The sequence below is a fragment of the Vitis riparia genome, chromosome 4, assembly GCF_004353265.1.
Source record: "Vitis riparia cultivar Riparia Gloire de Montpellier isolate 1030 chromosome 4, EGFV_Vit.rip_1.0, whole genome shotgun sequence".
Lineage (NCBI taxonomy): Eukaryota > Viridiplantae > Streptophyta > Magnoliopsida > Vitales > Vitaceae > Vitis > Vitis riparia.
In genome coordinates, this window is record NC_048434.1 from 7,491,391 (window position 1) to 7,507,769 (window position 16,379).

At 35.8% G+C, this 16,379-nt stretch overlaps 1 protein-coding gene across 1 annotated transcript in view; it reads left to right on the forward strand.

Annotated features, from left to right (window-relative positions):
- Positions 1 to 16,379, forward strand: part of LOC117912754 (dynamin-related protein 3A-like) — a 52,327-nt gene that overhangs the window by 21,158 nt on the left and 14,790 nt on the right. Inside the window, exons 6-12 of the mRNA XM_034827448.1 lie at positions 3,844 to 3,953; positions 4,272 to 4,364; positions 4,481 to 4,573; positions 4,692 to 4,829; positions 8,050 to 8,136; positions 8,283 to 8,381; positions 10,527 to 10,569. Of these exons, the coding sequence (XP_034683339.1) occupies positions 3,844 to 3,953; positions 4,272 to 4,364; positions 4,481 to 4,573; positions 4,692 to 4,829; positions 8,050 to 8,136; positions 8,283 to 8,381; positions 10,527 to 10,569 (663 nt within the window). The remainder of the gene's footprint in view (positions 1 to 3,843; positions 3,954 to 4,271; positions 4,365 to 4,480; positions 4,574 to 4,691; positions 4,830 to 8,049; positions 8,137 to 8,282; positions 8,382 to 10,526; positions 10,570 to 16,379) is intronic.

Sequence of the window (16,379 nt, forward strand, 5' to 3'; positions counted from 1 at the left end):
GAATATTAATGAATGAATGCAAAGTGAATCAATATAAAGAGGAGTTAAGGAGCAAGGGAGATTGCAAACAGTGATTCAAAGTGGTTCAACAACTGCCTACATCCACTTACTCTAGCTTCTTTCCTAGCTTGGAGGTACTTCACTATCTCAAGAACTTTCTCAACCAAAACTCTTAAATATCTTGTACACTTGGATTCCTAGGTTCTAATGGACCTTTTTCAACCTAAAAAATACCCATTTTTGACAACATACCCTCATTTTTCTCTTGTAAAAATAACCTTTTCTTTTATAACTTACATGTAAATAATCAAAATGTTGAAGGGCATTTATGTCAAAATGGGTTACTTTTCAAGTTCAAACATGGGAGGGGTTAAATTTACAAATTTGAAATGATTTCATCCCTTTTAATCAATTAATCCTTACATCAACCAAAGAGTATTCCTCAACTCCTTACACACTGATTCTCTCAAGTACAAAAAGGAATAAATGAAGAAAACTCTGAAAAAGATTAGATATATAAAGAATTAGAAATTTGTAAGCGCTCTTTGATGAGGATGGGCAAGTTTGAATATAATGCACTTGTTTGAATTTAAGGTTGAATGGGTAATAAATATGATTTTCAGTTTTTTTCCTCTTTAAGAAGGTTGAATGAGTAATTAATATAATTTTCAATTTTTTTCCTCTTTAAATGCACCAAAGGCCAGGTTTAAATTGGTTTTGGTGTCAAACTATTCATTAGGAATAAAATCTCTAGAATTGGACATTCACATGGTCTTCCACATACTAGCTATTGGAGTATTTAATGAGCTGCCAAGAGCTGTTGGAGGCTAAAAGGCAGATGTGAACGTCCACATGGTTGTCTACATTAGCAAGCGGATGACCAACTCAAATGAAATTGGATTAGTTTTTATTAAGACTCAACCAATATAATGAAATATTTTCAAGCTTAAGGGCACATTGGTTAGGTTGAAAATATTGTAAGAAAACTTAAGGTTCTTCATGAAAGACTTGAGGTTCAAAGGAGTCTCCTAGGCTAGGTAGCTCAAGTCATCCTCATGTGGAGCATAAATACTTGAAATACATGAAAGATAAGTCGAATAAAAACTTAAATAGGATCTTTGTGAAAATCCAAAGTCTTCTTGCACCTTTCTTTTGAATCTTGCAATTTGCTTACTAAAAAGGACTCTTGTAGCATATAAGATGATATAGGTCTTTTGAACCTATGCACTTGAACAACAAATACATCAGTGTCCTTTAACATTTGCTTCGTTACCCAACCGTTGGGCTAACAAATAGCACTTATCTTTATATTTTTTGATAGGATAAAGTAAATATATTAATGGAAGCCCCAAACCAAAAAGTGGTTGCAACCCAATTACACATGTTGTACAAAAGTTGCACAAAAGTGAAGGCAAAAATGACTAACCTCACCTAGCTAACCCACTCCCACACCTAGTTAACATTTTCTATTTCCCTTTTCCTCTAAAGGTTATATACCTTTTTTAGTGAAGAGGAGATTCACAAAGGCATTCCTCAATTAGATAGGGATGAGGCTCTTGGGCTTGATGGTTTCACCATTGCAATGTTTTAAGAGTGTTGGGATGTAATTACGGAGGATTTACTGAGGGTGTTTTCAGAGTTTCATAATAGTGAGGTAATAAATTGAAGTACAAATGCTACCTTCATTGCATTTGTGCCAAAAAAGAGTTAACTATCAAGATTTCAGATTTTAGACCCATCAGCTTGATCACACATGTTTTTAAAGGTTATATAGTTGCACTCTTTCCAAATAGCCCATAAAAGACACATAAGGGTTCAACTTCCAAACTGCTTCATGGTTAGTATTGAAAAAATGTCTTGCCAACTAGGAAATTTTCTTTAATCCAATGAAAAAGACTCAAGAAGCTTGTAGACATCTAAATTTTGATGGCTCAAATCACCAATGAAAATTTACATGGATCCTCAAAAATGACACATTGCAAAATTTAGAAGACTACAAAAATCAAGTCTTGAGGAAAAAAAAAAAATCAATCAAATCAAGGTAAACAATTTTGTTCACTCTATTTCTTGTTCATTCAATTTATAGCATGCAAAATTGATGCTTAGAACTTCAAACAAGATAAAAACCAAAGACCAAAGTCCAAAGACTAGAGGACCACTTACAGTGAATTAGAATGCTAGCTGATGAAATCTTGTTTGTGGAGGCAACATTGGTCATGAGGATTTCTTCCAACTTCCCTCCTAAAAACCGGCTTCATAGAGCACCTTGGAATCCATATTACTTTAGATGGAAAAATGGAGAGCCAACTTAGAGATTTGTAGTATGAGTAAACTAAGAAAAATCTGTTCTCTTAAGCCTTCTAGACCAACTTGTTTACCATTTCAACTAGCAACAAACATCAGATTCAATTGTAACATGAATTCTGCCAAATCTACCTCCCAGTCAAATAAATTTCTTTTGAAGCGAAGCTCTATGGGCTCCCCTTCCAATACTCTTAACACCTAAGCCTCTCTAAACTTCCATATTAAACAACATAGTGAAATTATCTTTCAAATGCCCATCACCACACTGATTCTCTCTCTTCCTGCTAGCTTCCCAGGCTGGAGCCATAAACATCTCTATGCTGCCTGGAACTCTGAACCTTCTCTCTTTCCCCCTACTTTCAGCAATCACTTATTTCCAAAAATTATTATGCCCAGATACAAATCATTGAAAATTCTTTCCCAACAAGGCCTTGTTGAGTGAACCAATATTCCTGATGCCTAAATCATCAAAAACCTTTTCTGAACAAATGGTAAAAAGACCACTCTCCCCAAAAGGAAGTCACTTTGAATCTTTTCCAATATACATCTCGCTTTCTTAGAAATTGCAAATTATTGACAAAAAATATATTGTTAGGTTTGGAAAGTGCTCTTCAATGAGATAAGTTTTCTCCCATGAAATTACCTTTGAGAGGAATAGCGGTGGCCTGCTGTCTCTCACCTCAGACCATCATTAGTTTTGCTGGTATTGACAGTTCAATTGGTGTAATTTTTTTATATTAAATTTTTGTTCTGATTTAAACAGAAGTTTTGACACAATTGATGTCAACACTAAAATCTTCAGTTAAAATTGACTCTCATCATACTAACTCTGGAAGTATATCACTCACTGGAAATCAATTGCAGCGAGTTTTGAATCTTTAAGTTGAAAGATGTTTTCCTCTTTTGGGAGGTAGCTTGTCGTTAATAGACTTAATTCTTTGGATGTCCTTGGATTGGCCTTGAGTGGTCTAATACTTATCCTGTTATTTTTTGTTTCATATTGTGTCTATGTTCTAGGGTTTGCCCCAATTCTGTTGCTTTAAATATATGTATATATATATCTCTTGTTTGCCTATTAAAAAAGAAGTGTGCTGCTTTTATATTTACAAATTATGATTTATTTTTGTATTTTTTAACTAGAATGATAAATGTTATTTTTTGGTTTTGTGGGATGGGATGGGATGGGATGGGATGGTGTTGCTAGATGCAGGGAGAGATGGAGTAATTGCACGCTGCATGTGGTCATTCAATATTTTTCTGTTGCCTAGAAACCCAACTTCCACTTGATCTCCATGCACATAAAATAAGAAAAATGAATTAAAAGAAAAAGAAACCTAGTCCATTCTTATGTGTCTAAAATCTAGATTGCTTTGATTTTTTCTTCATAAACTGCTCATGGATCTTGTTGACTATATTTGTAATTTTTCAACTGTTTGCATGAGTAAGTACTGCTCATCGTTTTTTCATTTACTGTTTTCCACTTCTTCACAAGTTCACTTCAATTGCTCATTTTCCATTTTTTATGTGTTCATTTAACAGCTTTCTCTGCCCTTGTTGATGGGAAAAGTCAGGAGATGTCAACTAGAGAGTTGTCTGGTGGAGCCAGAATCCACTACATTTTCCAGTCAATTTTTGTGAAGAGCTTGGAGGTGCACATTTTAGTCTATATTCATGGAAAACTTTCTTATTGCTACTTGTCTTTTATGCATCATTATTGTCTATCTGATGTATTATATTTAACCCATTTTAATTTAAAATTTTCCTGGTCCTCACCTGTTTGGGCTGTTGTCTGAATTGATCTATCTTCCTAACTCAAGGTGTATGCTGAAAGGCCCATTTCTTTTTCCAGGGATCCACTAAATTATGTTATCTATTGTGTGTATATATATATTTGTCTGCTGAAAAGAATTTATCAATGTTAGTAAGATTGTAACCACCAAACTGGCCAGTAATTGAAGTATTTGTAGGAGGTGGATCCTTGTGAAGCTCTAACAGACGAGGATATTCGAATGGCCATCCAAAATGCCAATGGTCCAAGAAATGCTTTATTTGTGCCAGAGGTGAGCATCATGATTATGTGTATTGATGCTTGTTGCATATTTCTTCCATATTATTTATGTTTCTACAAGATTGAACCCATTTCTGATTTGGTGGTTTATTCTCACATTGGAGTTAGGTCCCATTTCAAATTCTGGTTAGAAGACAAATACATCGTTTGTTAGACCCTAGCCTTCAGTGCCTACGATACGTCTATGCTGAACTTCTAAAGGTGTGAAATTCCCTTGCCTGGGTGTTTATTATCCCCAATACTATGTAATTTTGGTGTTTCCCATTTGCCCATGCTTGTAAGATCCAGATACAATTGTGCAAATGAAACTTTCTTGCAGATGAGTCATGCTTGTGAGGCACCTGAGGTGCAAAGATTCCCAGTATTGAGAAGGAAGCTGGAAGATGTCATGGGAAAGTTTTTGCGTGATGGCATAAAACCTGCTGAGAGAATGATAGGAAACATGATTGAGATGGAGGTTATCCTGTGCTCTTTTCTTGAAATCTCTTTGTTAATCTCAAAATCTTGATCTATGATATTAATCATTTCAGAATATGTGGGTGACATATCTGGTGTTTCTTGGGTATACACCCTATATTTTGAATAGTAAGGTTGTGCGAAAGTTTTTGTGTGACTTCTAACTCCAAATGATTTAATATTCTTAGGGTTTGAAGGTGTAGATCCTTCTTCTATCTCAGTGGTTCTAGTTGGGATAGACGAACATGATGCTTTGGAGGGTTCATATTTTGAAATTCTAGGGGTCCTAGAATGTTTGAAAGAAGAAGACTTGATCTTCTCCTCCATCAGGATATTGAACTATTTGTTCTATCTTCTCTACTCTTTATTCTATGGGTGGAACTGGGAGGAATTCCGTGATCCTGGAAAATCAACTTCATTCCACATGATTTTCTTAGGGATGATGAAGTTAGATTTACTAATCAAGTTTGATTGGAAGAGAATGATCTCTCCCTTAGGATTGGTGCATAAAGCCCTAAATCCTACACTAGTGGTCATACTCTTATAAGCAAATTTGGTAATTATGGAGATTGGACTGTTTCCTTCCTTAAACCTAAATCCATGAGTCTTAACATGAAGGACAATTGAATCTAAGATGTCAACATCCTTCAGTCTTACTGTGAAATTAGGATAATATTGGAAATAAATTGGTCCATCATTTAATCTTGCTTGAACAACTTCAATAATATAATCTTTATAATCAAGATTTCTATTATCTCTTAAACACATGACAATTGAGGTATTTAAAACTATCCTGACCAATGACTTAGTAGCTAAAATTATAATCTTTCCTATGCCTTTGTATGGATTTGCTATCTAAAAGTCTTATTACTTGATCATCTTGTTCTTGACTTATGGTCTGTTTAATTGTCTTAATTGTATAATATGAAAAAAACTTAAAGGTTCATTTCTTATAAACTTCTTGGTGAAAAAGCCCCTAAGTTCAATGGGGTAACACCTAGAGGGTGGGTGGGGTGGGGTGGGGGAATGGGTGTATTAAAAAATTTAAATAAAGATTTATATGTTATACCTAAATTTTATCTTGCGAGATATCAGAGTATATCAATTCTTTCTATTGTAGGCAATTCAAACAAGATATCAAATAATAAGCAATGGGGCACAAGAGATTTTTACGTGGAAACCCCCACACTAATAATGGAGATAAAAAACTACGAGGTCTAAGGCCTCTAATCTAAATCCACCGTATAAGATCAAGTTACTCAAATTTACTTGACCGCTTTACTTTAAAGATTTACTCTGTAGTGCTCACAACTTGATCCATGTCCGCGACGCAGCAATCTCCGATTGCTCCAGTGAATACACCTTAGGCTTGTTGAAGGGATGCAAGTCTTCAACCCTAGATTTAACCTTTGAATCCTTCAAATGAGAGATTAGGAATAGTGTGGCTTGTCATGCTTTCTCCTCAATAAAACTCTCTCAAAAAGTTTTTGATCTCTTGTTTTTCTCTTTTTCATGCCCTCAAGGGGTTATAATGAGGTATATATAGGTAACTAAGCTGAAGAGTTTCGGTTTTGGAAGATTTCTCAATTGAATTTGCGTGAAAAATTCTTGGTAGAGATAGCATGACCGCTCGAGCCAACTAACCCACTGCTTGAGCGGTAAGGAGCGCTTGAGCAATCCTCTGCACTTGGGCACTTCAAGCTGCTTGAGCGGTCCTACCCTTTATAAAATATTAATTTGAAATCATTTTAAGTTCAAAAGCAAAACTGATTCTTTTTATGCCTTAGAGGAGCCTAACATGCCACAAGTCAAACCTTTTTAGACGTACTTATGACTTCCCAATTGGATGAACAAAAACCCTTGATCTTCAATGGAGAACAAGTTACTATCTAAAAAGACTTCTATGACCAAACATTAAAAGGAACAAAATTGCCAACAAACAATCAAGACTCAATGTCCTAACACTTGGGAGATCTTAGGTAAAATTTCCAATCGTCTAATTCATTAGGAATTTTAGGATAATTTACTTTTTCACTGTTTACTACAACTTCTTAGGGATCTATGGATCTCTTAGACATAGATCTGAACATTGAACTCATTTTAGGACTTAATCTAGAGCCTATTCATGGTATTACAAACCTAATTGAGTAATCTCCAGAAATCCTACCCTAAAACACCCATCTCTTCGGCTAACTCGAGCTCCTTTGGATCGCCTCTAAGCAAACTGTTACTCCTAGGATAGATGAAGCTCTAAAATAAACCCAATTTCCCTTCCCATGGCTCTGATACCATTAACATGTAGAATGAGGTAATATACAATGAAAAGGTAGATTGTTCTAAAATTCAAAGAGAAATTGGAAACAAACAAAGTACTAAAATATAAAGAACTTGACAATAATAAATTTAAACACAAAGAGAAACAAAGTATTCATTGATAAGGATTTCAAAGTACATGTGGTGGATGAGGACTCCTTCCCAAATAACTCTGTTCAAATAGAGCAAATGAATAAGTTTCCTCCAAAATACATAGGAGACCCATACCTCAATACAGTACCACATGGAACTTTATGAAGGAAAAACAACTCTGCTCTCTGTAGGGATCAATATATCTACAAAAAGACTGAAGCTTGCTTTGACCTCTCTAATTCACACACCAATTTTAATTGAGCTGAATTTTATTGAGAGGAGTGTTGTTGAAAGCTGTAGTTATTGTGGTCCAAAAAGAGGAATAGAAATAGATTAGGTCCCATATTGACTTTGTAGTTCTCCACTTGTCGTATAAAATCCTTGCATTTCTCTCCTGCAGTGTTATCCAAATCAAAGTGAGGCAAGCATCTTTCCTACCATACTTACATTAGATATATAGATGTGTAAATGCTTGTTGGTTTGGTTTCCTCCTTTTAGGAGTTCCTTTTAGATTTTTTGGATGCTTTATGTTGTAGGTAATCTATAGTCTCTGTAAGTTGCTGTTGCATACTACATGTCACCCCTACTTGAGTTGTGTGGCATCGTCACTCTCTAGCATTATTTTGCATTTTCCTCCTGTGTCATCTTTAACAGCCATTTTAGCACAGACCATGACACTTCATGTTCCCACCCCCACCCCCGTTGTCTCTGTCTGTCTGTCTGTCTCTCCTCATTTTCTCTACCAACTACCAACTTCATTCCTCCAGTGAAATGTGTTCTTATGTCTCATGTGGTCTTCATTTTCATCATTTCAGAAGGGTTATATAAATTCTTCACATCCAAATTTCATAGGTGGAAGCAAAGCAGTAGAGCTTGCAGTCCAGCAGTTACGATCTTCTCAGGTATATAGCACAATTTATGTGGAACTGAATTGTAGTTCTTACAGTGAAATTCTGGGATTTATGTCATTTCATTTTAGCGCCAAAATTTTTGAGGTTATGGTGTTTGCACCATTGATATACATATATATATTTTTCATATTATCCAGGATGGTACAGATGTTGAAAGTGTATCCACATTAGAGCAGGGCCTGAGATCTCGAGCAGTTCTTGCTAATTCAGTTGTGAAAGGTTCTTTGCCTAACCAGGTATACATATAACTCTTTTTGTTATGGAACCTACAGTGAAGAGAGAAAGAATGACAACAAAAGATGAGAACTCCTTGCAAAAGAAAGAAAACAGTGCAACTGGAGTAAAAACCAACACCAAAAAAGAATTAAAAAAAGAAGAGGGTAAATATGGCCTTTGAGATGCTCCAAGGTCGGGTACCTCTCTTGCTAGAAGAGTCAACTCTATTTGCCAATCTGTGAATACAAATGAAGGAAGAAACATTAAATCATCTAAAGCTTGCATTAGATGCCTCCACCTCCATGGTCCTTTACTCCTTGCGAACTCTAAGTTGATAATAATGGAAGAGTGAGCCCCCTAATGAAGAGCACTCTGCAATTCATCAGCATGGCTTGAAGCCATAATTACATTTTTGCATGGTCACTCTAGACATTGTTGTCTCTATATATCCAGTGTCTCTTAATAACATTAGTTGTCACTCATAAAGTCCATGGCTGCAACTTAAACAGGTTTAACCTGTCCAACCCCTAATCCAACCCAATTTTGGGCAGGGTTAGGTAACTTAATTTGTAATTTGAGTTGGGCTTATCTGAAAATGTCAACCTAAACAAAATTCAGGTGCAGGTTTCAGCGATCCCGAACCCATTTATTTATTATATAAAATTATGTGCATATAAACACTCTCTGATGGTTGCCTTGGAAATTTCTATGAAATGTCCTATAATCTTATGTGATGGACTTTTATTTTGTTTTGTAGTATAGTTACTAGGTTGATTGAGCAAAACGAATGTCATAGATTTTCATGTTGATTTTCAGACTGTTCCCGTTAAATGGATATTATCGTTTTTGACTTGTAAAAGATTCTAGTGAAATGGATGTTAGATGTAAATTGATGTGTGATAATTTAGTTTTGCAGCTTGATTTTCCTATTTTGAAATAATTTTTGAATGTATTTAGATAATCTATTCTCACATTTAGAAAATTGATGGTAATATCCTTGTTAATACATGTTAAATGCAAGTTGATAGTAGGCTGATTTAATGTGACTACAATTTAATGGCCAATTCTTTGTTAAAGAGATGTACAATTCAACTACTTGTTATTGGCTTAATTCAACCCTATTTTCATGGCTTGACTTGCTCAATCCAACCAACCTAACCAAGATTGAAGTTGTATTTACTATCACAAGTCCAACCAAATTTCAACCCAAGCTTAGAGAAATGGGCTTGGATTGATCTCCGATTGGGAAAGTAATGATAGCTAATAGGCTGGGTTGGACTTCAGGCAAAAAAATTTCACGTTCTGGTGGACAGGTTGACTGTTAACCTGGCTCAACCTGTGCAAGTTGGACCCTTAATAAAAAGGATTTCTTCTTTTTTCAAGATAGTTATGTTTTAATGTTTGCTTTACTGGTTAGATTGAATATGGTTGCTGCTTATAAAAATGTAAACCTATTATCACTATGGGTTATTTGATTAAAAGGGTGATTGAAAACCCAAATTTTGAAATTTAACCCTCCATCCTATTTTGGCCTCACTTGGACAAAAATGCCCTTATTATTTTCTTGTAAAAATAACCCTCTTTTTTAAGCCCTACATGTAAAGACTTGAAATGTTAAAGGGAATTTATGTAAAAAATGGGTTATTTTTCAAGTAAAAACATGGGATGGGTTAGATTCACAAATTGAGGGATCATTCCATCCTTTTATCCAATTAATTCTATCATTTTTATTTACAAATGACAATGGATAACATCCTCTAAATTCAGGGGATGGAAGAAACTCTGAACAGAATAAGAAGAATGTAACTTTCTCATCCCATTGTTTTCATTTCTAAGAGAAGCAACACACACACACATGCCTTATTAGGTTCTTTCTTACAGTTGCAAACTCTTGAATTAAGCTTTTAAAACAATGGTGTTTTGATTAGATTATCATTTTAGTGATAGCTGTTCTAGCCTTATGCTTCCCAATGTTAATTGCTGAAAACAATTTATTAACTATTTTTGTATGCCTAATTCTATCTATGTGGCAATAACTATTAGCTTTAAGCTGATGTTCTTGATTGATAGTAATGACAGTGGCTCAGGATGTTGCCATGAAAGTAGAAATATGTATTTAAAGTTCTAGATATTTTGTCATTTATCTTATACTTGGCTTGTGACAGGGAAGTCATCCTCAGTCCATGAATGAAAGATCAGTGTCAGCTGGTAAACTCTTGTTTCTTGATTGCTTCTAAATCCACTCAAATTTGTCCAGTAAACCATCATGGATAATCCAGTTAACTGCTCATAATCATGCAGGATCCCTCGTCTTCTCTGTAAGGGCTGTAGTAGGAAGTCTCTTTACTGGAAATTTTTTATTTCTAGGAAGTTTAGACCATGTCTGGTACCATCCTCAAAGTTCAGTTTTCAAAGAACATAAAAAAGGGAACTAGTTCACAAGAGCCTGTTTGGGAATTGTTTTTTATACTCAAAAACACGTCTGGTAATTTTTTTGACAGGAAACAGTTTTTTGAGAAATAGTTATGAAAATTTTGAGAATATTTTTTTAGTCGTTATCACTAGTTTTTTAAGGACTGTTTAAAAAATAATTGTACAAAAATGGAGAATGATTGAAAGCAAAGCATTGCAGATAAAGATTATTTTTAAGAAATATTTGGAAATCTAAGTTCTCAAACAGATTTTTGTTCTAAAAAACATATGAGAAGTTTTATTTGATAGTGTTTGACTATTTCTTTCCCTGGAAAACTGTTGTAGGACTGTGGTGATAGTATAAGCTTTATACCACTTTGTCGTGCAATAATAGTAAAGTAAATTTACATACAAAGAGACATGGAGTTTATTATGGTTAGATTAATCATGCCTGCATTCACGGATTATAAAGAATCAATCTATTATAAGGCAGAGAAGATTATTCAATTTTTAAAGAACAGGAATCTTTCCTTGTTCTTTTGACTGTCGTGGTAGTAGAAGCTTTATACCACTCTGTTGTGCAATAATATAAAACATAATGCAAGTTCACATACAAAGAGACACAGTTTAATGTGGTTAGGTAATGCCTACATTCACAGATTATAGAGAATCAATCATTATAACATAGGCAATATTACAGGGAAAAGAGAAAACAAATACAATACCTAAGCCTTGAAACAATCTATGTTTCCTTCCTGTTAGTATGTACACACTTAACTTCAGCCTTGCTTTACCATATGTTTCTCAACTGTGCCAAAAGGAATTATCTAGCAATTAGCTGTTAAACTGACAGAAATTTGAGACTCTTTGGAAACAGATAGAGAATGGGATGTTAATAAATTAAAGTTATTTGTTTTATATGACTGTTCTTTGAATACAAGAAATGGGAGAAAGCATGCTGGGAATGAGTTTTCTAAGAACAAAATCAAACTCGGGGAAGAAATATCACTTTTACAATCTATTTTGTAATATACTAAATTATATTATTAAGTCATTAGATGTTTGCAAACTTTTAGAGGATTTCCTATCTTTTACAATCTATTTAATTCTCATCTTGCTTCATTTTCTGTTTAAACACATAAAATGTGCTGCCACAGTTTCTTTATGGGTAAATGCCCTTTGATGGGCATATGTATGTAATATACTTATGTAAGAATGTAGTTAAAAAATTACCTACCTAAAATAGGTGGCATTTGCACCATGCGATGCTTTACAAAATTATTTATTTTCATTTTTGTCCCAAACAATTTTCTCATCTTAGAAATCATTTATTTGCTTGAAAAGTGTGGATGCCTCACAAACTTAAAAGTCCTCTTAGTTAGTTGAATTTTTTGTCCATAACTTTGAAACAGTATCATGGTCAACATATCATGATACTATTATTGTTGTTGACCTGATGTGGTTGTTATCTCTTGAATGAGCACTTAAAATAAAAAAAATAATGGCTAAGATCTTTCTATGTTTGAAAGCAGTAAGAATTGTCAAATAATTAACATTTAATTCTCCAAGTACTTGGATAAAACCCATAATGGTGTGACCTAAAAATTTTCTCAAATGAATTGTAAATTAATCAATTTGGAATACTTTAAGTTTGTTTTAGTACAGTGGCCCATATTCATAGGCATAACAGAACTTCCTAGCAAATAAAAGCCATTTAAAAATCACCTGAACCAGACTACTCGGTGGACTCAAAATGCACTTCTATTAAATTGGAAGGCATTTACTTCCTATAACCAATAGATATCTGATATCATAAATGTATTAATAGTAACTTTTGAAGGACTTATTGGAATGGTAACAAACTCAGAGTTTATCAGGAGAAAAAAGAAAGTATCAGTTTAGAAACCTTATTTACTCCATGTAAGCCATCCTTAGTAAGACCTGTGCTACCTTATTTTTTATGATAAGTAAAGAGTTATCCTACAAAAAAAAAAAAAGAAAGAAAGAAAGAAAGAAAGATAGATCAAAGTCCTTGTAATGGCAACTTGCAACCAAAAAGAATCAAAAGAGCCAAAACCTTGAGGAGGTTGAGAAAGTTTGTGAATAAGGATCCATTCCATAACCTCCATTTCTCCATGAAAAGACACTCTTAGCCGAGAGGAGCTTTAACTTTGTAACCAAATCAAGGTACCTTCTTATTTTCTATATCTTATCAGAGGAGTAATACATATATATATATACAGTTGAGAGACCTGATTAGGAAGGTGTTATCCCTAAAGGAAACAACCACATTATGGTATGTACAGATATGTACAGCTAACACTCCCCCTCAAGCTGGAGCATAGATGTTGATCATGCCCAGCTTGTTACAAAAGTACTCAACTCGAGTTCCATTTAAAGCTTTTGTAAAAATATCCCCAAGTTGCTCTCCAGTCTTCACATAGCCAGTAGAGATTAGATTTTCCTCAATCTTTTCACGAATGAAGTGACAATCAACTTCAATATGTTTGGTTCTTTCATGATAGACTGGGTTCGCAGCAATATGAAGAGCGGCTTGATTGTCACACCAAAGCTTTGCTGGCATTGTGCACTTCAATCCCACTTCACATAAGAGTTGATGTATCCATATGATTTCACAAGTAGCCTGTGCCATGGCCCTATACTCAGATTCTGCACTCGAACGGGATACAACACTCTGCTTCTTACTTTTCCAAGCCACTAGATTCCCGCCGAAGAACACACAATAACCTGTAGTGGATCTTCTATCAAACTTAGAACCTGCCCAATCCGCATCAGAAAAACACTCAATACGAGTGTGTCCCTGACTACTATATAGTATGCCTAGACCAGGAGCCTTCTTTAGATAGCACAAAATCTGCTCTAAAGCCACCCAATGCTTTATTGTAGGCGCAGATGTGAACTGACTAACAACACTTACTGCATATGCAATATCTGGTCGCGTCACGGTGAGATAATTTAGCTTCCCAACCACTCTCCGATACCTTTCAGGGTTGTAGAAGGGATCTCCATCATCTGGCATAAGTTGTACATTAGGCACCATCGGGGTAGTACATGGCTTTGCTTCTATCTTACCGGTCTCTTTAAGCAGATCAAGCACATACTTCCTCTGTGATAAGAACATCCCTTTCTTGCTCCTTGATACTTCTATTCCCAGGAAATACTTCAGTTCACCCAAGTCCTTTGTATGAAACTTGGAATGCATGAATGTCTTAAGATCAGAGATTCCTGCGTGATCATTTCCTGTAATAACTATATCATCGACATAGACCACAAGAAGTATGATACCAGCAGCTGTTTTCTTGTAGAAAACGGAGTGATCTTTCTCACTCTTGTTCATGCCAAATGCTTGAATCTCCTTACTGAATTTTCCAAACCAAGCACGGGGACTCTGCTTCAATCCATAGAGAGCTTTTTTCAGACAACAAACCTTCCCATACTCCCCCTGAGCAACAAACCCAGGAGGTTGCTCCAGATAGACCTCTTCCTCTAGATCACCATGAAGAAAAGCATTCTTGATGTCTAACTGATGTATCATCCACTGTTGGGAAGCAGCAATAGAAATAAATAGTCGAACTGAATTGAGTTTGGCAACAGGAGAGAAAGTATCAGAATAGTCTACTCCATATGTCTGAGCATATCCTCTAGCTACAAGTCTGGCTTTCAGTCGTGCCACAGAGCCATCAGGATTAACTTTTACCGCAAAGACCCACTTACAGCCAACAACTTTCTTTCCTGGAGGCAAATCAACAAGTTTCCATGTATGATTATCCTCCAATGCACAGATTTCTTCAAGCATTGCATTCTTCCACCCAGGATGATTCAGGGCCTCTGTAACAGTTTTAGGGACTGAAACAGAATCTATAGAGGCTACAAGGACACTTGAGGAAGTTGACAGGTGATCATAAGACACAAAGTTGGCAATGGAATAGATAGATTTGCAGTGTCGCTTACCTTTTCGAAGGCTAATAGGAAGGTCGAGATCACTGGAAGGATCAGATGACGAAGGAGCTGGTGCAGGACATGTATCTGTTGTCACTGGGCGCCGAGAGTACACCTGGACAATGGGTGGTTTGTCTGGAGCAGGAGGAATAGTAACAACAGGACCCAAATGAGCAAGAGACGCATCAGAATCAACCACACTTGATTGTCCAGCAATTGGTCTTGAATGAACCACTTGATACACGAGCCATTCTTCATCCTCCTCACTTGCGGAACTTGTGGGTGAAGAGAAGAAGGATGTGTCTTCGGAAAACACAACATCCGTTGAAATTAGATACTTATTGAGATCAGGCGAGAAACATCTATAGCCCTTTTGCAGTCTTGAGTACCCCAAGAAAACACACCGTAACGCCTTAGGATCAAGTTTAGTAACAAAAGGCCTTGTATCTCTAACATAGCATGTACATCCAAAAATTCTTGGTTCAAGGGGAAAAGGTGATTTCTGTGGATGTATTACTTTGTACGGAATATCACCTTTAAGCACTACAGTGGGCATACGGTTGATCAGAAAGCAAGCTATGGAAACGGCATCAGCCCAAAACTGTTTCGGAACCTTCATCTGGAACATGAGTGCACGAGCTGTCTCAAGTAAATGCCTGTTTTTTCTTTCAGCAACCCCATTTTGAGAAGGAGTATCAACACATGATGTTTGATGAAGAATCCCATGGTGACTCAGGTAATTCTGAAATGAGTTAGACACATATTCTTTTCCATTATCGCTTCTTAATATTTTCACAGACACATCATACTGGGTTTTAATCTCAGCAGAGAAAGCACAAAAATGGGAAAACACTTCTGAACGATTCTTCATAAAATAAATCCAAGTCATTCGAGAAAAATCATCCACAAAGGTAACAAAATATCGAAACCCAGTTTGAGAAGTAACAGGGCACGGACCCCAAACATCAGAATGTACTAACTCAAACAAAGACTCAGCCCGTTTATTAATCCTTGGGCCTAAAGAACTACGATGATGCTTCGCAAAATGACACGACTCACAATCTAATGAAGGTAAAGTATCAAACTGAGGACATAATTTCTTCAACACCGATAGAGAAGGATGTCCTAACCGACAATGAGCTTCAACAGGAGAGGCAGTACTAACACACGCAACTGGTCGAGGTACCCACTCGTCAAGAATATAGAGCCCATCAGATACATGTCCTTTACCAAATGTCCGGTTCGTCATAAGATCCTGAAACACACAATGATCAGGGAAAAATGAGACACTACAATTCAGATTTTTGGTAAGTTTACTGACAGAGATTAGGTTAAAGGCCAAATTTGGTAAGTTTAACACAGACGATAACGTAATAGAAGATGTTGGTTTCACAGTCCCAGACCCTCTAATCTCATAGGTAGAACCATCAGCAACAGTAACAGGGGGAGCAGAATGTGTTCTGAAGGTAGAGAAAGTTTTATGATTACCTGTCATATGATCTGTGGCACCTGAATCAATTATCCATTTGTTTGAGGAGGAGACAAGACATGTTTTACCTGACTCTGCCAGAGCACTAACAGGAGTAGATGCTTTCAGTGTGTCTTGATACTGTGAATATTTGGCAAACTCTTCTGCTGTCATAGTG